Source organism: Rhea americana, unplaced genomic scaffold (genome assembly GCF_003343005.1).
Source record: "Rhea americana isolate MKP2758 unplaced genomic scaffold, rheAme1 scaffold_61, whole genome shotgun sequence".
NCBI lineage: Eukaryota > Metazoa > Chordata > Aves > Rheiformes > Rheidae > Rhea > Rhea americana.
The window spans coordinates 3,642,851-3,663,380 of NW_028186768.1; the positions used below are offsets into that span (position 1 = coordinate 3,642,851).

At 47.3% G+C, this 20,530-nt stretch overlaps 1 protein-coding gene across 14 annotated transcripts in view; it reads right to left on the reverse strand.

Annotated features, from left to right (window-relative positions):
- Nucleotides 1-2,442: 2,442 nt before the first annotated feature.
- EHMT1 (euchromatic histone lysine methyltransferase 1) overlaps nucleotides 2,443-20,530 on the reverse strand; it is a 131,153-nt gene continuing 113,065 nt past the window's right edge. For all 14 annotated transcript variants that reach the window (XM_085320033.1, XM_085320036.1, XM_085320032.1 and 11 more), the window contains 8 exons: nucleotides 20,276-20,443; nucleotides 19,734-19,878; nucleotides 18,247-18,324; nucleotides 16,996-17,111; nucleotides 14,548-14,634; nucleotides 10,003-10,081; nucleotides 5,682-5,857; nucleotides 2,443-3,566 (listed from right to left, as the gene is read on the reverse strand). In XM_085320033.1, the coding sequence (XP_085176159.1) occupies nucleotides 3,383-3,566; nucleotides 5,682-5,857; nucleotides 10,003-10,081; nucleotides 14,548-14,634; nucleotides 16,996-17,111; nucleotides 18,247-18,324; nucleotides 19,734-19,878; nucleotides 20,276-20,443 (1,033 nt within the window). In that variant the 3' untranslated portion in view covers nucleotides 2,443-3,382. The remainder of the gene's footprint in view (nucleotides 3,567-5,681; nucleotides 5,858-10,002; nucleotides 10,082-14,547; nucleotides 14,635-16,995; nucleotides 17,112-18,246; nucleotides 18,325-19,733; nucleotides 19,879-20,275; nucleotides 20,444-20,530) is intronic.

The window sequence follows — 20,530 nt, forward strand, 5'->3', positions numbered from 1 at the left end:
GCTCCGAAACCACGGGCGGAGAGGATCCCTCCGAGGACGGGGGAAGGTAGCCGCAAGCCGGCGTTTCGCAGCCTTGACACGGCGGCCTCCGGCCGTCGACCTCCTCGCGCTGCCCGGAGACGAGCGTGCTGCAGTGAGCGAGCGTCCTCCCGAGCGCGGCAGTCTCTCCCCAGACCTGCCACTGAGCGGTGAACTATTTTCTGCCTTAGTGACACTACCAGTCCTCGTCTCACCTCCAGTGCAGCTCACATTTTCAGCTCCAGGGCCGCGTTTGCGCAGCAGAGCCCGGCCTGGGCTGGTGCCCCCACCCTGCGGGGCCTCAACCGAGCTCCTCGGCACCAGCGAGTCAAAACAGCCCCAGGAAGGGCGGCAGCAAGGTGGCATGAGAATGACTTTGCCCAGCAAGAGGCCTGACGGTGACGAAGGCGATGGCTCCCGCTGGCTGCACCTACCCTTTCGCCCTCGCGCCGCCTGAGTCTCTCCTCGGAGAAGGGCAAAATGCCCCAAGCGCGATGTGCGGCCGCTGCTTCCCCTCCTCCGCGGGGCCCCAGCGACCCCCTCGCTGCCCTGCCAGGCTTGGCGCGCGTCGGCCCCTTCGCGCCCACCGCTCGCGTCCCTCGGACAGGCTCGGCCCCAAGCGCCCCGTGCTCTGCCCGGCCGCAGAGGCCTTTTAAGCCTTTCGCCAAGTCCGTCCTCAGCGGTTAGCCGGGCGCGCAGGACCCCCGCGGCGAGCGCTTCCCACTCCCGCAGCGGYGCTGAAGACTTGTGCAGCCAGAAAAGTTGGCAAATGGATCCCTCTTAAAATAGCCAGCCCTTTTCACAATATAATCTCTTGTCATTTTTGTTGGATAGCAGAGCTCCAAGTGTTTTAAACAAAGTCTTGGCTCGCTTCGCTGATGCCCTGCTCCTGCTGGGGCAGCTGGGGGCTGGCGGAGCCGGGCCCAGCCGAACGCCAGGCTGCAGCGGCTTATTCGGGGCCTCAGCAGCCTCCCGGGGGGACGCGGGGAGGGGGCTTCGCTGGCCCCAGCACGTCSGGGGAGCGACGGCCTCTGCCGTCGGCGAAGGCAGGAGGCCGGGGGGCTGCGCTCACGCGCCGTCGCCGCCCCACACTCGGCTGCGCCTCGCGCCTCCACGGCAGCCATCGCTCGCCCCGCTCGAGTGGAGAGCCGGAGTGGGCCAAGGGGAGACGCCGGATCGGGCCAGCGCCGCCGGAGCCACCAGTACCGCCAGAGCCACCAGCGCCGCCGGAGCCACCAGCGCTGCCGGCAGCGGAAGCGGCGGCCCCTCGGCCAGGTGCCACGCGCCGCCCCTCAGAGAGCTCCCACCGCCATCCCGCAAACGGCCCTGCCTGAGCCGTGGCACAGCGACCCAAAACGAGTCATCTTCAGCTTTATTAAAAAAAACACAACTAAACTGAAACAAACCCCCCTCTACTGTGGCAAAGGGCCGAAGCTCTCGGGCTCGGATGAGCTGGCAGAGAGCAAAGATCCTTCCCCTCCACCCCGCACCCCCAGCGGAGCCACGAGCCGCCGCCGAAGCCCTTCCCTCGGCTGCGGAAACAGCCCCCGTTTCTCTCGGTTTTTATTTAAAAAAGTTTCCCTTGCACTCACGAAGGTAAGAGCCACCCCCGGAGCTGGAGTTTGGGAGGCGAGCCCCCGCCGCCCAACGCTGCGCGGCTCGCCCTCCACACCGGCGAGTCGGCAGCGCTGCGGACAAACACGGGCCAGACGCAGTTTAAAGCACTTTTTTTTTTTTATTGATTTCATTGAAAACAGAACAAGAAAATGATCAGAGCCAAAAGACTGCTCCTTTAAAACTGTCAAAAACATTAACAGAAAAAAATAATAATAATAAACATGACGGCATTATGAATGTTCTAGAAGAGATGAACAAAAAAAAAACCTGTTACTGCACTAATTACAGTATTTAAAGATATATGCAAAAAAAAAATTAAGATAATGACCTGCCCAGCCATCACACAAAAGGTGATGGCAAATTTATTCACACTACAATACTAACAATTTAAAAAAAGTTTTTTTTTTTCCTGCATTTTATACTAAAATCACTTTGTTCTTTTTATACAATTGATAGTTTATATTCACGTGGTGAGCAAAAATCACACCAGAATCAGCACCGTTTTTGTTTCGTGGTTTCTTTTTGTTGTTGTTTTGTTTTTTTTGATTTTTTGTTTTTTTTTTAATGCTAGTCCCCAATGTTTCAGTAATGGTAAAAAATAAATCAGTTTATTTAAACCTCATAGCGTGTGGCTTAAAAATTAATCAAAGGTGCCCAGCGTTGAGAAAAGTGATAGGAACAGATGAGCTGGTGGCATCTGGGATCTTCTCGCTGTGACATGTCCTGTCTGCCATTCGCCTCATCCAGCAGACGTGAGTCGAGGTTCTCTATAATATATATATCATTCACTTTATCTTTTTTTWAAAAAAAAGAAAACTGATTTTCTGAAGAAGTTAGTGTCTTGTACAATCCCCTTCAACCTTCCCTCTCTAAAACTGCTAATGTGATAGGAGAGGAAAATCCTTCCACTGGTGAAACGAACACTGAAACAGTAACACGGCCAAGAGGCGCAGACGAGAGCCGTTTTCTAACGGAGAAAGCCTGGAAGGGAACGGGGTCTCAGGGAAAGAGTCTCCGGTCCGCTCGGCAGAGAGGCTAGGACCAAAGGGATTTAAGTATTGTGGATTTCTTCTCCTTAGAAGAGAAAAAGAGAAAGTCGGTGGATTTGATAACAGAGAAGCATCTGCTGGAAATGCCCTCTAGCTCCTAGTGACCGAAGAGGGACAGACCACACTGCAACGGCCTGCGAGACGTGGGAGAAATCCATGGTTTGGCAGGGGGAAAAAAAAACAAATCAACAAAAACAACCAGCGGAACCTGCCCCAAGGGCTGTGCCAAGAAAATCAAAACGCCAGCACCTCCCTCCCCCCTCCCCGCTTCCCCTCTGCTTTTAGAAAGAAAGTCCCATCAAGTATTCAAAGTTTATTACAAGTGAACTGGAGATGACTTGGCATGAGCGATCCATTCAATTAACAATATTCGGAGGAGGACGGGCAGCTCTCCCTTGGCTCTGACAACACTTAGCACATTAAGAGACGGAGGCCAGGACAGCTTGCATGGAAAAAACGCAACAGCCACCCCTCCACACGCACTGTAAAAACCAGCAGCTTTCCAGGACTGCAGAGGGGAGAACAACATCACGGAGGCGGGATTTGCTTTTACTCAATCCTCAAGTAACAGTCGGTGGCACAGCCCTAAGTGTCACGAACCCTTGGCTTTCCTTGAGCGGGTTTTCTCTTTAAATGGAAATTCAGACAGTATGTGAATCTATAGGGTTAAAACAAGTCAGTCTCTGGGAAGCGGAGCCTCAAAAGGGGCCGGCTGCCGTGGCAGAGCTGGTGTCAGGGAGCCCGTTTTCCTGGGTGTCCTGGGACGAGGTGCTCGCCTGCCGCTGGGCCAGCGCTGAGCTCGAGTGTTTGCACTTGGKTGAACCGCACTGACAGCTGAAGTATTTGCCTTTGATGTCCCAGAACCTGTCTCCATAGTCAAAGCTGGAAGAGAGAGACAGAAACAGGGGGTCACTGGGAAGACGGGGTTGGAGCGAAAGGGATCACAAATCAACACCAGGCATTTGGGAGTCACAATCCCTGGCACTGCCAGCAACCGGACCTTTCCCGAGCTTTAGAGGGAAGCACTCTGTGGGATGCTTGGGGGACCCTGGGGACACCACTTGGTAKGTAGATGGAGAGGACAAACAGTCCAGGAGGATCGGAGCTTTTGCCCCTCTGCAAGAGGAACAGATTTGAGAGCTGAAAATTCAGGCGCAGGTAGCCCCGCCACTTAGTAAGGTCCCCTTTTTTCCAACAGGCGTTTAAGGTCCACTTTGGGTCAAATCCACACTGATTTTTGCTTTCTGTTTCAATCCCACTGCTGGACAACGAAGACATTCAGCCTTGTCCTGCTCACAGGCAGCAGAGCTGGGCAAGAGCTTCTCTAACCCTACCATGCCATATTGCTTCCTAGCCATATATTCCAAAAGCCTGGGSCAAAAAAACAGAGGATGAGGAAAGAATGGGAAATTCAGCACCTGAGCCTTGGGGACATACGGGCCGTAGGGTTTGTATCGGTAGGAAATACTGCAAAAGGACCTGCAAGGTCTGTTCTCACTCCAGCGAGGATGAGGCAGGGTCCCTACGCTGACACTCTGCCCACATACAAACAGCATCCTGACATCAAGAAAGCTGCACCTAGGACTGGCCCACTGAGGAAAAACAGTTCAAGATATGGATCTTAAAACCCACCAGTCAATCTGAGAAATGAAACACACCCTGAGAATCACAGCACATGCACCTTCCCATACATGAAAAAATGATACCAGAGGGATCTGCCCTCTTAAGAAAACTGTCACGTCAGAGGATTTCTTTTCCATGCCTGTGAGCATGAGAGGTGCAAACCCCAACCTGCCTCTTCCCAGCACCCCTGGGTCCCTAACACAGTACAGCCACCTTTCACAGAGCTCTCTCTATGGCTTTGATTACGAGTTACTTGAATAAGCAGCCTCCTAATGACACCTACTAGAACAAGAYGAACCAGAATCAGGCCAGGCCCTCTAAAAGCAGCTGCATGTCTCATGTCAAGGCTGAACTGGAGCCTGCCAGAGCGCAAAGCGRGTCACATTTGTGCAGCACAYRGGATGCTACTTCRTCTGTATTCTGCCACATCCTAGATSTGTTATCAACCCCACTATCCATATCCCCTTTGAACTGAACCACTCCGTGGGGTGGAAAGATGGTCCTTTCAACCAGCCTCTCTTCTATACCTTTCTTCAAAGATACAGCCATCCTTGCATAGTGCTCTGCCAAGTGTTAAGAAGCACTCTCCRCACTCGTAGAGGTGACAGAGCCTATGCGGAACAACAGCTCTGCCGCTGGTGTTAACAGCTGTTAGGTTTATGGGATTTTGTAGTTTTTGTGATCCTAAACTTAGGCCGTTTCAAAAAAGGTTAGGAGAAAGGGAGGAAAAAATAGTAAACGACACAAAACCCAGAAGGAACTGGAAGAGTACAAAGTCAGCAACACAATTAGTCATTTTGCTCTGAATCTAAAATACAGAATAGGACATCGTAAGGGCTTCTGCAATATGTCAGTGCAGCTTCTACGACTCCACAGCACACTTACAGCAAAGGTCCCCGAAGACCTGGCACCTTGGGTGACCATTTACACCTTTGCAAAGCTCGTGTACAGCTCTGCTGCTCAGAAGCAGGGCAGCACTTTGCTCATTCTGCCATGAAGGATGATGGTGGCAGCAAAGGATGAGCCCACGGACTGCTGCATTTCTGTTTCGTAAAAAGGACAAACCCCAGGATCTCCCAACAGTTGAAAACTATTCACTGCTGGTTCGCACAGTGCTTTGAGTCCCTCCTGCTAGGAGGCAGTGGAGACAGCCAGGACAGGAATTCCCTTCCTGACTCCCGCAGATGCGCTTGCATTACCAGCATCACTACCTCCCAACCCTTTCAAAGTACACATGTAACGTTGTCCAGCTCCCAGTTTGACCTGCTGCTGCGCCTTAGGCAGCTCTCTCCCTTTGGGAAGAACTGTTTCATCCATTTGGTTCTCCCCTAAGCCAGGAGGCCAGTGGCCCACAGGTACCAAGGCAGTACCTACCCAATTTCTTCTCCGGCTTCTATATGCCTTGTGCTGAAGAAGGCGATCCTGGGAAAGCGGAGGTCCTGATGCGACATGAAGACCCGCACTGGGATGAGGTTTGGCTCACAGAGGTGGTTTATAAAGCGGCTGATGTTGCCATAGAAACGAGCATCTATGCAGTACACCTCTCCATCCTACAGGGAGGAAGGTTGAATGCTTTGTTATATGAAGTTTAGTATTATTGCTGCTATTTGTTTAAAAACCYACCAAGCTACAGGTCATTCCGCTAATACTCTGGAGAGCTTCAAGACCACCACCAGGGCAGGCTTAAAAATCACTGAACGCATATACTTTTATATTAAACAGCACCCCGAAAATACGGTTTCTTTCCACACAACACTATTCCCTCACAAGCTCTAAGACCTTTGAAAATGCTCCTGACATTAGCTGGCACATCAGCTCTACACAAACCTGCTCCRCTCAAGCTCCAATTTGGTACAGTGGGATTTATGTTCGGTGCAGACAAACACTGTATGGGTAAAAGCCACTGGACAGGGGGACCAGCATCTGTTCTGTCCTCCTAATTGAACATGACAGCTAGGAAACACAAAGCCAGAGCCTGGAGAAAACATGGTTTTCTGCAGATAAAAGTGAAAGTGAGAACACAGAAATTCCCTTTCCAAACTGCCCAGACAGCAGTAATATTTTGTTTTCCTTGAAAATAAAACAAATCCTCTCAGGGCTTTTTTATTCCAGCAGAGAATGACTGTGCAAAGCAGAGACTTTAATTACAGAAGCTAATTTCAGTTGCAGAAAGGCCAAAAGCGAAAGGATCCATTAGCAGTRCTCAAATTCCCTTTTGGGCAAGCACCTTGCAATCTTTAATGGACAATCTGTGCCAGATTATATCGTCCAACTGATACAGGAGCCCAGGGCAAGATCTCCCAGTGGCTGAGGGAGGTGTCATCCACATGGGCCTGCACCACGCCAGAGTATTACAGGCTTTAATTTTAACAGCAACTAATTCTAAACACCCCCTCACTTTTCTGCCTCGGAGATGCTGCCTCCTTGGGTAAAGGCATCACCCGCTACTGTATCTCATGACCATCTAGAAAGGTCTGAGSTCTCCACTGTACAAGCCGAGACGTACTTCTCGGGAAAGGAGCCAGCGTTCTGCTGCGTTAACCAACATAAACAGCATCCTCACAGTAAAGCTGCTGAGGAGGACAAGTCCAAAAGCAAACTGCTTCCCATCTTGCTACAAAGGTTTTGGGAAGTAACGAGTCACACAGTGGCAAGCGGAGAGGAAGAGCAGCAATTATGAACCTGCTCTGGGGTGAGAGGAGGCTTGCTCTCTAGAGAACAGTCAGCAAAAGGACTCTGTGACAGGCCTGTACGGAAGATAGTTGTGTTCATCTCTTACACCTACAAACTTCAGTGCTTAAAGTGGAAGGACATTATGATTTCAAATGGCCTTTAATGACCCAGATCACCAGCTGAAATACAAAGGGTTTCCAGTCAGACCTGTGTGCATACGTGGCTTTTTACTGATGCTCACCAATGAGCGACAGCTGGGTAAGGCATCCGAGGATCATGGGGGCAGCCATCCTGCACGACTGCTGTTTAATTGGCTTTACTRGCATCACGAAGAGCTGGGTAAGCAGTTGTGTCAAAAGGCAACTGAGAACACAGTGAATGGGAAGGTGCTGGGGGTTTCCCGGAAGGGAGGGAAGCCAAGAGGAAGCCATCCTTGCCTCGTAGGATGTACGAAATCACACACAGACATCAGGGTGCAGCTCTGGGCAGAGTTTCTCTTCGTCTGAATATAGCAGGACTCAGTACATGAGGAAGGACTGCAGAAGGCAGGCCTGCCCCTGGAAAAGGCGGGCAGACCTAAACTCAGACCTAGTTTAGCAGTAGAGTGAATGACCATCACAGTACAAGGGGTCTAAGCCCAGGCCTCACCGCAGTCTACCAATGCTGTAGGCAAGTACCTTAACTAATGTGTCTGTATGCACGAGAACTATTAAACTGGAAGAGCTGAACCAAAAGAGTCCAGTAACCACAAAGCCTATTTGAAATGTTAGCTGAGTATGATTTTGCATGGTTTCCTACATATGTTCATCCAACTTCCTCCAATTATCTAAAGGAGAGATCCCAGTTCTATCCTGGGGCAATACCAGGGCAAAACACATTACTAGTGTTTGTAAAACACTTTAAGGCCTTGCCATGAAAAAGTTTGGCTAAAAAGCATTAGAGCAGGCAACCTTAATAGAAAGAAACCACTGCAGCTAAAACTCAGTCTCAGCTTTCCCAAAGATAGCATTTTTTCCAGTTCTCTGGTGCAGCAATGAGAAAATTACCCTTTTAATCAAAAGGAACCCTAGACAGTATCTGCTGTGTTATGTTCTCTCCCTGAAAGCCTAGAAGTGGCACTAAGTTTTGGCTGTTCTTCATTTGCCTGATGATTCACGTGGCTTTGAGTTCCCAAGAGAATAAGGACATTAGAAATAACGTCCCCATCACTCTCAGAGTGCAAACTCCACCCAGGCCGCTCTTTAGAAACACGCAGAGGCCCTGCAAGGTTGCCCTGGTCTCAGAGCTGGGCTTCACATCCTTTTCATCTTCTCATCACTCAGGTGGCAAGAAGACCTGGCTCGCCRTCCCCCTGCCTTCGCAGCACTGCCTTCTGCCCTCTTCAGCCAGCCCTGGACCGATGGGTCTATTTTGATGAATACTGACTGACTGGGTGCCTGCTATTCCACAGATGCTCYGCTTTAAAAATACCCTGGAAAAGACTACATTCTTGCTACCGTACCTAGGCCTCTCTGTGTATTTATGGAGCCTACAGTGAAACAAGGAATCTAGAGGTTCTCCCTCGAAGGTACACATGGGCCAACCTGAGAGCAAGGCAAGGCCCAGGCAGACTACAAACTGCACAAACCAGGGTGAAATCCCTGTTGCTTTTCAAACTTCCCAGGTCAGCTCTTACCATTTTGCATCTGTGGCACAGGAACACAGAAAGGCTAGTAATGCTTCCTTATCTCAACAAGGCACAGATTAAATACCATTAAACGGTATGCCAATCTATGGCAGTAGGGGACACCTTAAAAGGTCTTCATCTTTCATCCCTTACACAAGACTGCCGAAGACAGGCAGGTCAGCATTTACTCTTTACAAGTCAACAAGCATGCGCATCAATACAGCAAAACGCCATGGATTAAGAGGTAAAATACTCCCAAAATTTTCATTTCTAGGCCCTGCTGGCCTCCATTGACTGCTGGTTCAATCCAGTGATCACTATATAAATAACCCTTCCTCATGCGCAAGTTACCACTTAGCTTTGGACTCTTACTCTTTCTCATGCTTATATTCATACTTCAGAGATGGCAAACGTCTAAGCAGCACTCAGTCTGCACGACTCTTCCAGACCTTATTTAGAGACCACTTTGAAATGCCACAATCCTGACACAGACTGAGAAGCAGCATGGCAACGACTCCACATCTGTTCTCYGAAGGAGAAGGATATAGAGCGTGTCTAGGAGCTGGTCCAGCCATGATTCTGGGTGTTAATTACAACTTGATCCCTCTGTATTCAGGTGGACTACAAAACTCGTCATTACATCTTTTTTGTGTTGATACGAGTATCCCATTTTTACAAAGTTTCTTTATCACTAAGCTGACAACAAAAGACCAAAATCGTGTAAAATTCCTCCTGCAAGCTACCCCACTCCACTGAGCCCCCTGCTCACTTTCCTTTCCCAAGGAAAGTCTGAAGTAATGATCCTACTTAAAAGCTTTAGACTGCAATTTTCAAAGTAGGATTTCTGCTATGAGAAAGCTCTCTGCAGAGCAGTGCTGGATAACCAGTAGCAGAATACGCTTCAAGTCTCTGTCAGCATATCTGACGGATCCCTTTGTAAGTAAACTTTTTTTTCAGTCTTTGAGTTTATTCATCAACTTCCTGTTATGAAGAAATTATAAAGCTGCCAATCAACCCAGCTGCAAGCCTGCATCCTCCTGCACACACATCTGAATATCAAAAGCTGAACTCAGGATGCCCAAACGGTTTTGAGAGAGGAGGACCTTGCAACGGGAACTGTTGCAGGCAGGCTGTAACACAGCGGCCTAACACTGCCGGGATTCCTGTTATTTTAACGATCCCAAAGCCTCACCTCAACTTCTTTACATTTTGAATAAAAAACAGCTAGGAAACGGTCRTCCTCCTTGTAAGCTTTCACGTTGTGCTGTAGTTCAAAATGGAGACAAATGTTCTCTCTGCTCTCTTGCAGCAGCAAACCCACGTTTTTTTCTTACCAGGCACCTTCAGATACCGTACCTTGTTGTCAAGGTCGAAGAGATAGGAGTCCTCTTCACGGACATCTGCCTCGGAATCAGATATCAGCTCGCCAACATACCTGAAATGCAGAAATAAGATGTTTGTGCAACCATAAACTTGAGTTTGAACACTCTTCTTACATGCAAAGTTAAGAGGGAAAGAAAGGGACACAGTCCAGCTATGAATCATAAACCTGTAAGTTCGGCGGTGCAGGCCATTTCTGATTTACCCTGGCACACCAAGCTTTGCCAACATAAAGCAGTTAAAATYTGGCTCCAAAATCAAAGTTTTTTCAGGACAACACCTTTAATATTAAAAATTGGTTTTATTAAAAATAAATTTTTTTACTTTTCCCAAGGACTSTGTTTCCTTTTGCAATTCTCTTAGCTGGCCGCAAACCCCAGAACAATCCAGTTCTCYTTATGKTCACTGTCATACTCATGCCCTGGCTCTTCCAAACAAATACTGCAGTATTTGGGCTGTTTACATCCCAAAGCAAACTGTTTTCTGTTCTTCCAGCACACTTTGACTGATTACATATGCTACTTACCTGAAAAAGTCTTTTCTTTTTAACGTAATTTAAAATGTGAGCCTAAACCTTACTTGAGAGCACTCCTCAAAGCCTCTAGGCTTCTTTCTTATCCCTTTCAAACAGGAATCAATCCGAGCTGTGACCCGAGTAACCACCACAGCACTGTAAAACCAGGTGCAACGGTGATCACAACCAGGCCCTCYAAGCACTGTGAAGCACGTTCTCCTTAGTCTGGCCTGCTAAGAAGGACTAAATACATGACCACCTTTCACACTCCAGTCAGATGTCATTTGTGTCACACGAGCCCTAGTTACAGAGCAATCCCCTTTGCGCCGGTGTTCCCACGGTTGTCTGTCTCCATCTTAACAGCTTGACAGCTTTAGACTGTCTTCTACTCAACACTTCCTGCCCTGCTCAGCTTGCAACCAAAATATGAGACACAAGAGGACAACGATAGAGTCAGAGGGAGGAATACAAGACAGAGGCAATAGCAGAGTAGATTCTGGCACGTAACTGAAATCTGCCTGTGCGTTAACAGAACACTAATTAATAATAAGCACAACGTTCTCAACACAAATAAATTCTCTTTGGAACATCAGCAGAGCTTTCCATGAGAGTAGCCATTATAACAGCATTCTGTTTTGGCTTTCAAGGCATTTTAGAAGTGTTAACCAACCATATCCATCTCCCCTTGTGGCTCAAGACAGCATTTAACTCCAGGGCTTAGGAAGAGAAGAGCCATGAAACATTAACCCGGAGAGGCATAATGCACTCTGTGAGAAGGGATCATTTGGCTGCAGCTCCCAAATCCGAGAAATCTTCCAGAGTTGTTAGATCAGACCAGGAGGCTGCTACTTTGGTGTGTAAATCTATTGTTTGCCCCCACCGCATCTTGTTATTTATTAAACACTCCCGTAAGGCTGCAGCATTACTGGAATTCACACACTCATCGGTCACCCGAAGCAGTAGGAAGATCATGGCCAGAAGGGAAATAGCTGTAGCATGACCCAGTAGCCAACGGCAGTTAAAAAAACAGCTGAATAATGCTGCACGGAGAGGCGTTTTGTTTAGGGAGAGTCACTTCAGGTTACAATTCACTGATACAAAAGAAAAACAATCTAATTAGACATTGTTGTTTAGATGTTCCTTTAAAGACCATTCCTGCAACTCATCTTCATTCCCAGAAGTACTTACAAATGCGAACAGTTCCCTTATTTCCAAKATCCAAATTATGGAAGGAATTGCAAGAGTTACATGTTCCTGCTGCAGAACCAAGCAAGAGCACCAGCCCCTTCACTCTTCAAGTCAAGACAGCATTTTTCTTCTCTGCCAAGATGTTCAGCACAAGTGCTGATGGCAAGTAACTGCACCTCTCAGAGCTTTGCACTGCCTCTCATCACTTGAGGCTCTGAGTGCACTCCATGCACAAATCAAGAGCAACAGGCTCCAGCATTTCTCTTAATTTGATGTGGGATACGGTAAGCCTGGCACTTCTCTGATGGCAAGAGTGGCTACAATAGCTGACTTGATTCACACAGTCTCTCATCAGCACATCACTGTTTTGCATAGAAACAAYATATTTGGAAACCAGGGAATTCTGAGAGGGTGCGTGTGCAATGCACAAACCACMCACGTGGGGTAAGGAGCAGAGCAGGACCTCGCRGACCTGTGCTTTCTCCATCCCACTAATTCAAAGGCTCTCCAATAAAAGTACTCAACCAGCTGTACCATTTCTGAAAGGAGCAAGTCTRTTATTTAACACAGAAGCATAAATACAATAGATTCAAAACATTCCAGTGRTTTGAACGCTAACTCAACGGTTAGCACCGGATGAAAAATAACAAGCTGTGTATGACGACAGACTCTGGGTCAGGGAGAAAAGCTGCCTTGAGCACACAGGTTTCCTGAGCGTACGCGAGCAGGCGAGCCTGCAACCCTCCTCGGAGCACGGAAGCGGCAGAGAGGACAACACAGCTGTGTCCTCCAYGCTGAACTGCTGCCGTGGGGACCGTACCGCAGGCCCTTCGCGGTGGGGTGATGGCAGCTGTGCTCACACTGCGGCCCGGGGAGCCCTTGAGACAAGTGGTGAAGGGCTGGCTGGGCGCAGCGTGCTGGCTTCGCCTTGCTGCCTGCTGCCAAACGGCTTCTGAACACCGCTAAACGCTTCCTACAGAAGCGCCTGCCGAGCCCTGCCAGAGGGGCAGGCTGCAATCAGGAACAGGGAGGGAAGTAATTTTTGAGATCACAAAGAAAAGCTGAAAGGCATTTCAAGCAGAGGGCAGGCTGAAAATGCAAACCATATGTGTGTAAGGARGACGTTTACACACACAACAGGTTTGTCTGCACAGGCGCTAAGCATCAGAGGAGTTTTGCAAAATTAAAACATTTGTGACTACTCCAGACTTACTCCCCATGTGGGTATACACATCAAATTACGGAATAAAAGTCATTTTTATGCCAAAACAGTTAGCATCCTTCCAAAAGCAGAGTAATAATTCCAGTATAAAAACCCAGCAATTCAGGGCACRGTTAATATAAAATGCTGTGCCCCAAAAGCTGGTCCTGTGAACTACTGTGCGCAAACAGCCCCCAAGCACCGTCGCTTCCTTAAGAGAAATGAGGAAAAGAAGAGAAAAGGCTATAGGTTGCATATAAGAAAAACATAGGAAATCAATACAGTTAGCTTGAAGAAGAGGAAAGGTTTGGGGCTGCTGAGTTGTGCAAGCGATGCGTACGTGTGTGAGAGCAACGGGGACAGGAAGAAAGGATGTGCTCGAGCAAGACCCAGACCAGCTCTGTTTGTTAGTACCCAGCTCATTTAGGCAATGAAGACGACAGCAGCTCCTGGCCAAGCGCAAAGGGAAGAGTTAAGTGCACTTGTGGTATCCGAACCCCATCAGCTCTGACGCCATGTACCACGCACTCATTTGTGTTAATTACACCGTCACGCAGAAGTGGCTTTCCTGGGCTGCTTGTGTAAAATTGTTTATTCCTTTTTTCTGTTAACATTCCAGTAGGATTGGGTAAGGTCTGTATTTTGCTTCTTTAGGAGTAGAGTTTGCTGTACCAGGACACACAGGCCTTTTGGGACCTAACAGGGAGCTCTGCCTGAAGAGATTTTAGATGCTCCCTAGGAATGGCTCAGTTTTAAGTTCTACCTCTGAAACAAACATTTCATAGTCTTGTAGCTCCTAACATGAGGTTGCACGGAAGAAATACTTGGCTGATCTACTGTGGATTTCAACCCCCCCCTTTCCCTTTTAGTAATTCTGCAGTAAGTTTTAACTAATCTCCTTCCATCAACAAACTTCTGCATGCGGAGAGTCTGGCCTAATTCAAGATCTTAACTGACTGTAATATCAAAATGAAGACAACACTTTCCAAAATATTTAATAAATTACAGATATTACTTTAAGGCCTAAAAAGCCATGGGGTTCAACGGCAGTTTTTTCCACTTGACATAAATCTTAACATTTTTGTTCCTAAGTACTTTATTGAATCAGGGCCTAGGCATGTGCCGAAAGCCAAGTGCTTTAGCATTTTGCTGAATCAAACTAAAACCAGAGCTGTGACACTGGAAAACCTCTTGATAAGTCAGTATTATGCAGAAAAAGGTCCAGTAAAAAAAAAACATGGTTCCAAATTCCTTTGACCTCTTAAGCGTCCCATAACCATGGCGAACACACAGCTTGAACATGGTATTTTCAGCACAAACTGAATGCATTTCTTCCCCACCCCTTGTCTTTCGCAGGGGTTACACAGAGCCCACAAGCGCAAGCTGACGGCACATCCCAGCAAGATGGAGAGGGATGGAGAAAGCTTAACGATATAAGGAAAAGAACAAACAGAGCAGGAAATGGAATCAGGAAACCTCTTACTGAGGGCAGACAGCTCTGCTTGATGCCAATTTGATTTGCGYGAAAACCTCTGCTCAAAAAGGAATGGAGCACAAACCACCCAAGCCCTTGGGAAGTGATGTCTTTGCGCGAGCCAACGAAAGCTGAATAACTTACTCGCACACAAAGGTTCCCAGTGGAATGTCTTGCATTGTTCGCACACCCCAGCCCATCTTTTGTGTCCGATAAAGCTGTAATCGAGTCCTGGAAAACAGGAAGGGAAGTCCCATTAATGGCAGCAGATGTAGCACTCTGCAGAAAAGACAATAAACCTCTGTAGAAGGAAAAGTGAAAAAATAGCAACCTTCAAGCAGAAGTGCAGTTTCAAAGATGATTTCAGTACGCAACCCCCATCTCACTATCTCACACTGGCGCTGCTACGTACCTGTACTCGCCATTCCCCCAGCTGCTCTTGGCGAGCAGACACACACTCGAGGGGCACTGGCTGGGGCAAGGGGCGGGCGCTGCTATTCCTTTATCCCAGCTGCACTTCATGTGTGTGTGCACCTAGTGACCAGGCAAATTAAAGGCTGGGGAAGAGGGTACGGGAGTGGATGCTATGCTGTCACTCCTCTCTCGGTTTACTTGTGGGATATCAGAATCAGACTACTGGTATCTCCTTCCCTTTCACACCCATCCTCAGCACTCAGCGGGAGAAAGGGAAGGTGGAAAGRAAACTATAGCACTGTAGCCCTAAAAGGAGGTGTGCTGCAGTGGGAAGGCAGGGTGCTTAAGGTGAATTAAGAACACCTTGAGCTAAGTGCTCTGATCCCTTTGCCCTCTGCAGAGGCCAGTGCATTTAGCAACTCCATCATATCCAACTCCCTGGCTGAAAGACAAGGAAGAAATGCTGCAACTTGAAACTTCTTGGTTTAATAGCTGCTCCATGGAATTTTACTGATATAGTTTATAGGCAGAGAAACAACCCTGTAAGTCATTCTGCCTCCTGCTCAGCCAGAACCTGAGTTAAGTGCAGGATGAACAATCTCCAGGGCTAAGGAATGTTCTTTCTCCCCTAGGGAACCAAAACCCACTTTCAGCAATGCAGTTATTGGAATAAAGAGAAATGTGATGCTCACCTTAACTTCACCCTGTTGCTTTTTCCAGTATTTCTCTCCTCTGCCTTCCACCCCTTCCYCCCCTCTTTGCACTGTCAACTCACACACCACCCCCTCTCCAGGGCTGCACCATTCTCCMATACTTGCTCATAGCTCCTGCAACCTTAACCAGGGCAACACACGGTTTCATGGGAAAGACCACTCTCAGAGAAACTGCTTATAACRTTGTACTTCAGGCTTGTGGAAGCTCCCCTCTCTTCTGCCTCGTTCATCACCAGCAGAACAGGCAGCCGAGCTCAGATCTCAGGCTCTGCTGCTGGGGACGATAGACACAACAGAGGGAACGTGGCTCACTTCTCAGGCTCCAGGCTGAGCCGGGTCAGCTTGCCAGATGGAAACGTGTGCACTGCCACGCAGAGTTAATTTGGAGCAAATCTGATAACGGAAGCACTGAAAATGGAAAGGGAGCTCTCCTGTGTCATGCTGCAGACCAAGCACCAGGAGGGTTCCTTAATTCCCCCCAGAGTGACCTCAAGCACAGCTCTGCCAGGCAACTGGCCTTACCAGCAGCTTCCTGACAGACCTGCTCTCCTGGGCTTACGGCTGGGTTTCCAACCCTTCCGGTCTTTCTTTTAGGAAGCAAAAAATGCAAAACCTACAGATCTAATTATACAGCTCCTAAATAAACACCTACATATATACTGGAGGAGCTTGGCAGAGAAAACCAGAGAGGGGTAAAGTTCTGCAGAAACATATCAAACCTTTTTCTAATTTATTTTTAACATTGCAAAATGTCATTGAAACTACAAAGTTTGCAGGAAACTGTGGTCAGTACTATAAAAATTTTTGAAAAAGTCATTTTTTCCAGTAGGATTCTGTACAAATTGGTCCTATAACATTTAATAYAGTGACTAATTTCTCCAAAGCAAAGATCTAAAACAAAACATTTATAATTTTGCACCAAAATAACTGCCTAATCTGCAGCACTAATCTGACATCAGATATTCAAATACTCTGTTTGGGGGGAATCAGGCCWATCATCTGGGAACTTTAAGTGAAGTCTGAGTATGCTGGCCCATATTTCTCATGCAAAGTGCTAACTCACAATATTTCCAGAATTAAGTTTTGGATTTTCTGTTCTCCTGATTTTATTTTCTTCAGAGATCTCCATCTGAAATGTTGCATGTAGGCTGTTCATGGMAACCCACAAGCCACTGAAGTTTTATGGCCAGGCTGACTAAAGAACACCACAGTTCCCACGCGGTRGGGGCACGGTGGAAACCTTAACCGATCTCATCAACCTGCTTCTGCTCCATTTGCACCAGCAGTGCACAGAACTCGCTTTGCTTCCCATCACTCTGCGGTGGCAAGTGCCCCATTTCTGTCTCATCTTTGGAAGTCCTGGCTTTTGTGGGTTTCCAGACAAACCGAGATGAGAAAGTCAGGAAGYTCTCCAGTTTGATGTTATTTTTCCCAAGATAAGCTGTGTTTGGATCCTCCTTCTCACCTGAGCCCATTCTGCACCACCCGGTTCCTACAGGTTCGCCAGCACGAACACGCGTGATTACACTCAAAGATCAGTGGCGGCTCAGCCATGTTGAACTCAGGCAGGAGTCGGCCATCCTGAAGAGGAGATGCATTCAAGACTGGGTTAGTTTTCTGTTCCTGTGACCCTTCCAAACCAGAGGCAGGCCAGAGCAGATTTCCCCCAAGCATAAAACAGGCTAGACAACTGTAACGTGGACGCATGCCCCAACCTCCCCAAACATAGTCAAATCTCAACTACTTGAGGAGGCTCTGCTCTACYTCAACAGTGGCACATTCATCGCCATCAGAAACAGCTGAAAAACCAGGAGAGACTGACTMCATTTTGTTGCCTGACATCACCCTACACACCAATAAAGCCCTTATAGTGCTGTGCAAAACCCAGTGGCCATCATTATCATCATCTTGCAGTGCTGGAGGGGAGAAGCGGACACTTAGTCTGTCTCTGGAAGAAGGCCTAAACTTCCAGTTTACCTTGTATACCGAACTTCTGAGAATGACATTTCTTACCTCCAAAGCCCTCCCCCCAAAARCTACAATTCAATTATGCACCTACCACAAAGGATTAAGAGAGTGACAGTCACAGTTCATCATATTTAAAAAATGTGSCTTTAAGGGCTCAAATGGTGCAATTGCCTATTAACATGTAAGAAAGATGGCCACAAAGCAAAGATGCCAATATTCCCCCTGGGAGATTCACAGAACTTCTGATCTTAGTAGAACCTGTAACCTCAAAACCTCCCTGGAGGATTCAGGCATACTTACTCACAACAAACCAGCCTTCTGGCAATATCGCAGTTAAAACATACTTACTCTGCCTTCATCAGGAAGGATCATAATAAATAAAAAGCAAGCAAAAGACCCCTACTAACCTCCCTCTGTTTACATACTATAGCGCTTCCTATGTTGCTCTGAAATGGAAGCTGATTTCATGCATGGATTCTTTAACGCTTTCTATCACATGGGTATAATTAATGGCTCAGTTGGCATGACAGTAACACAAACAAGAACATTAAAAAGCTTCCCTGAGTAGGCATTTTGTTGTCGTTTTATCACATACATCTCAAAGCTGAGACTACAATGTTAGGCATTTTAAAACAAAATGAGGAGTTGTGCAAGGAACTGTGTTTAAGGTACTATTAAAAATACTGAATTTTGCAAAATTCAGTTTACAAACATTGGTCTAATCAAACATGAAGTTTTATGTCCTCACCTTATCGTACCAGCAACGCATACTGAGTTGGCCACACATGCAGTTACTGGAAGAGCAGTCATCTATACATACACAATACTGAAAGAGATGAAAAAGAGATTTAATCAAAGCCAATCAAGTATAACTGAAAGAGTAATTTCTGTAATTGGGCCAGACAGGAAACTACAAGTCTTCATCTTCTCCTACTTCTTGCTGCAGTGCCTCCCAAGCACCTTCAAAAGATGCCCTTGCTCTAGCTCATTGGCCGGCAAGATAATCGGCCTCAATAATTCAGTGCAATTTTTACTCATTTCTTTAGTTCTGCATCGCCTGAACATCAAAGGACTCCAGCTYGCAGGAAGAGACTGCATACTGAGATGTGGAGCCATCATTTCTCACGGGCATGAGTCCCTAGTTCTACTAACCTTCCTCCCYGCTCTATGAGCTGTAGAGGACAAGAAAAACTCTGAGAAGAGACCACAAATGATGCAATGATMTATCTCATTCAACTCCAGCTGCTTGCCTCTTCCCAGGCAAGCTGTTCCAGCTGCCTTCTTCCCCAGCAGTCCCCAAGCTGACACAGTGCCACCACCAGCTACAAAACAGATCTTGGCCATGGAAAGTTCACTTCAGTGCTGACAGCTGCACCCAGAGACAGGTCACCTTCGTTCTACGCTTTCCCATCCCTGCTTTCACAACTTGGCCTGTTGAGGACTTTTAGTATCACAATAAAGGTCTTGCCTAGACACTGTAAATCACTAGGAAGACAGTATGGGACTGGCCATGGGAGTTAAGGGTTTATGGCAACTGTGTCATTCAGCAGATAGGCTGCTGCATTTTGTCCTACTGCAGTCTTCCAGGGTATGCAGGTTTATGCCAAGCTGACCACCAGGGCAGTGGCACAGTACTCTAGGATATGGAAGACAGTGACTATGTCCATAGCACCTGAGGAAAACTGAAGTTAAAAAAAAAAAAAAAATATGAGCAACACTGCATTATTACTCTCTCAGAGTACTTCTGTTTGCCCTACGGCTTCTATAATCAGGTGGTCTCCAAGCAATTCATTAACTCTCTATATCCAGAACAGAGGGAAGGGGAAAATGGGAGCCACTTCAGCCCTCACCAGATGGCTGCTGCTATGTCTACAGCATGCWGTTGAACATAGAGGTTAGCTTAAGCCTACGAAAGGAAGCAAAGCAGAATCCTGTCTCCTAGATCCAAGAGCTGGAGGAGTTCAGGAGTACAACCTAATGGAATCTGATGGAACTATCAGGACTAGACAGTCCCATTCTGAATACAGAACCAACCTCTTTATAAATATAAAGCAGGGAAGTATCCTGAAATCCCTCTTTTATCCTAATGCTAACACTCCAAACATCCCTGTTCCAAGAGCTGAAGAGGAATGCCTGTTCTCTGAGCACTGCGCCAGAACATTTCTAAACACACAAATCGGGACAACAGAGGAAAAAAATAAAATAAATACAAAGCAAGTACACCCAGTCCCTCACCTGTAAATGAGTGATGTTTCTATCAATGTCCATCGGGGAGGTGACACAGTTTTGTGAAACGTATTTGTAGTTGCTAGGGCAAGGCTCACAGTCCACTGAATTGACGCAGGGAATTGGGATCCTCTCGTAACCCCGGGCGATGTCTCTGTCGGTGGGAGAAAGAAAACTGTCACTTTACACAGAAGTAGCACAGCTCCCCCAGACAAGGGGCCATTCAAATGCTATCCTGGGGCAGAACTACTGTCTTCAATCACTAAACCTTCAAAGCTTGAAAGCAATTCAGAAGAAAACTGAATTAATTTTTTTTTCCATCTTGCCTTACAGAATGTTCTTTGTGCTTCTGAATATTTCCATTTGCATGATGAATTTACAAACCACATTCTGGATCAGCATGTCTAACTCTTGCTTAGCTCCAGCCGACCTTCACACCAGTCCCAAAAGCTAAGCGTACACTTACAGTCCTTTCTTAAACCAAGCTCTCAGCCCCTCCCTTGGAAGAGCTGTATTTTATAACCCACAGGCAAAGACAGCTGGATTCTCACCTGCTCACTACCTTCTCTATCTGGGCAGGCTTGTCAGTAGATGATTCTCTGAGAGTCTTGTTCATYTGCAGAGCCACCCAGACCTGAGAGTTAAGGCTGGAGCACTGGAGTGGAGTCTCACCCTCCTTGTTCTTTAAAGTAACATCCGAGCCACGGGAAAGAAAGAGACTGCAAAACAGCAACACAGGATAATCATCCCCGAGAGAAACTGTGCAAGGGGGAAAAGAGCTGAATCATATTCTCCAGTTAGTCCTT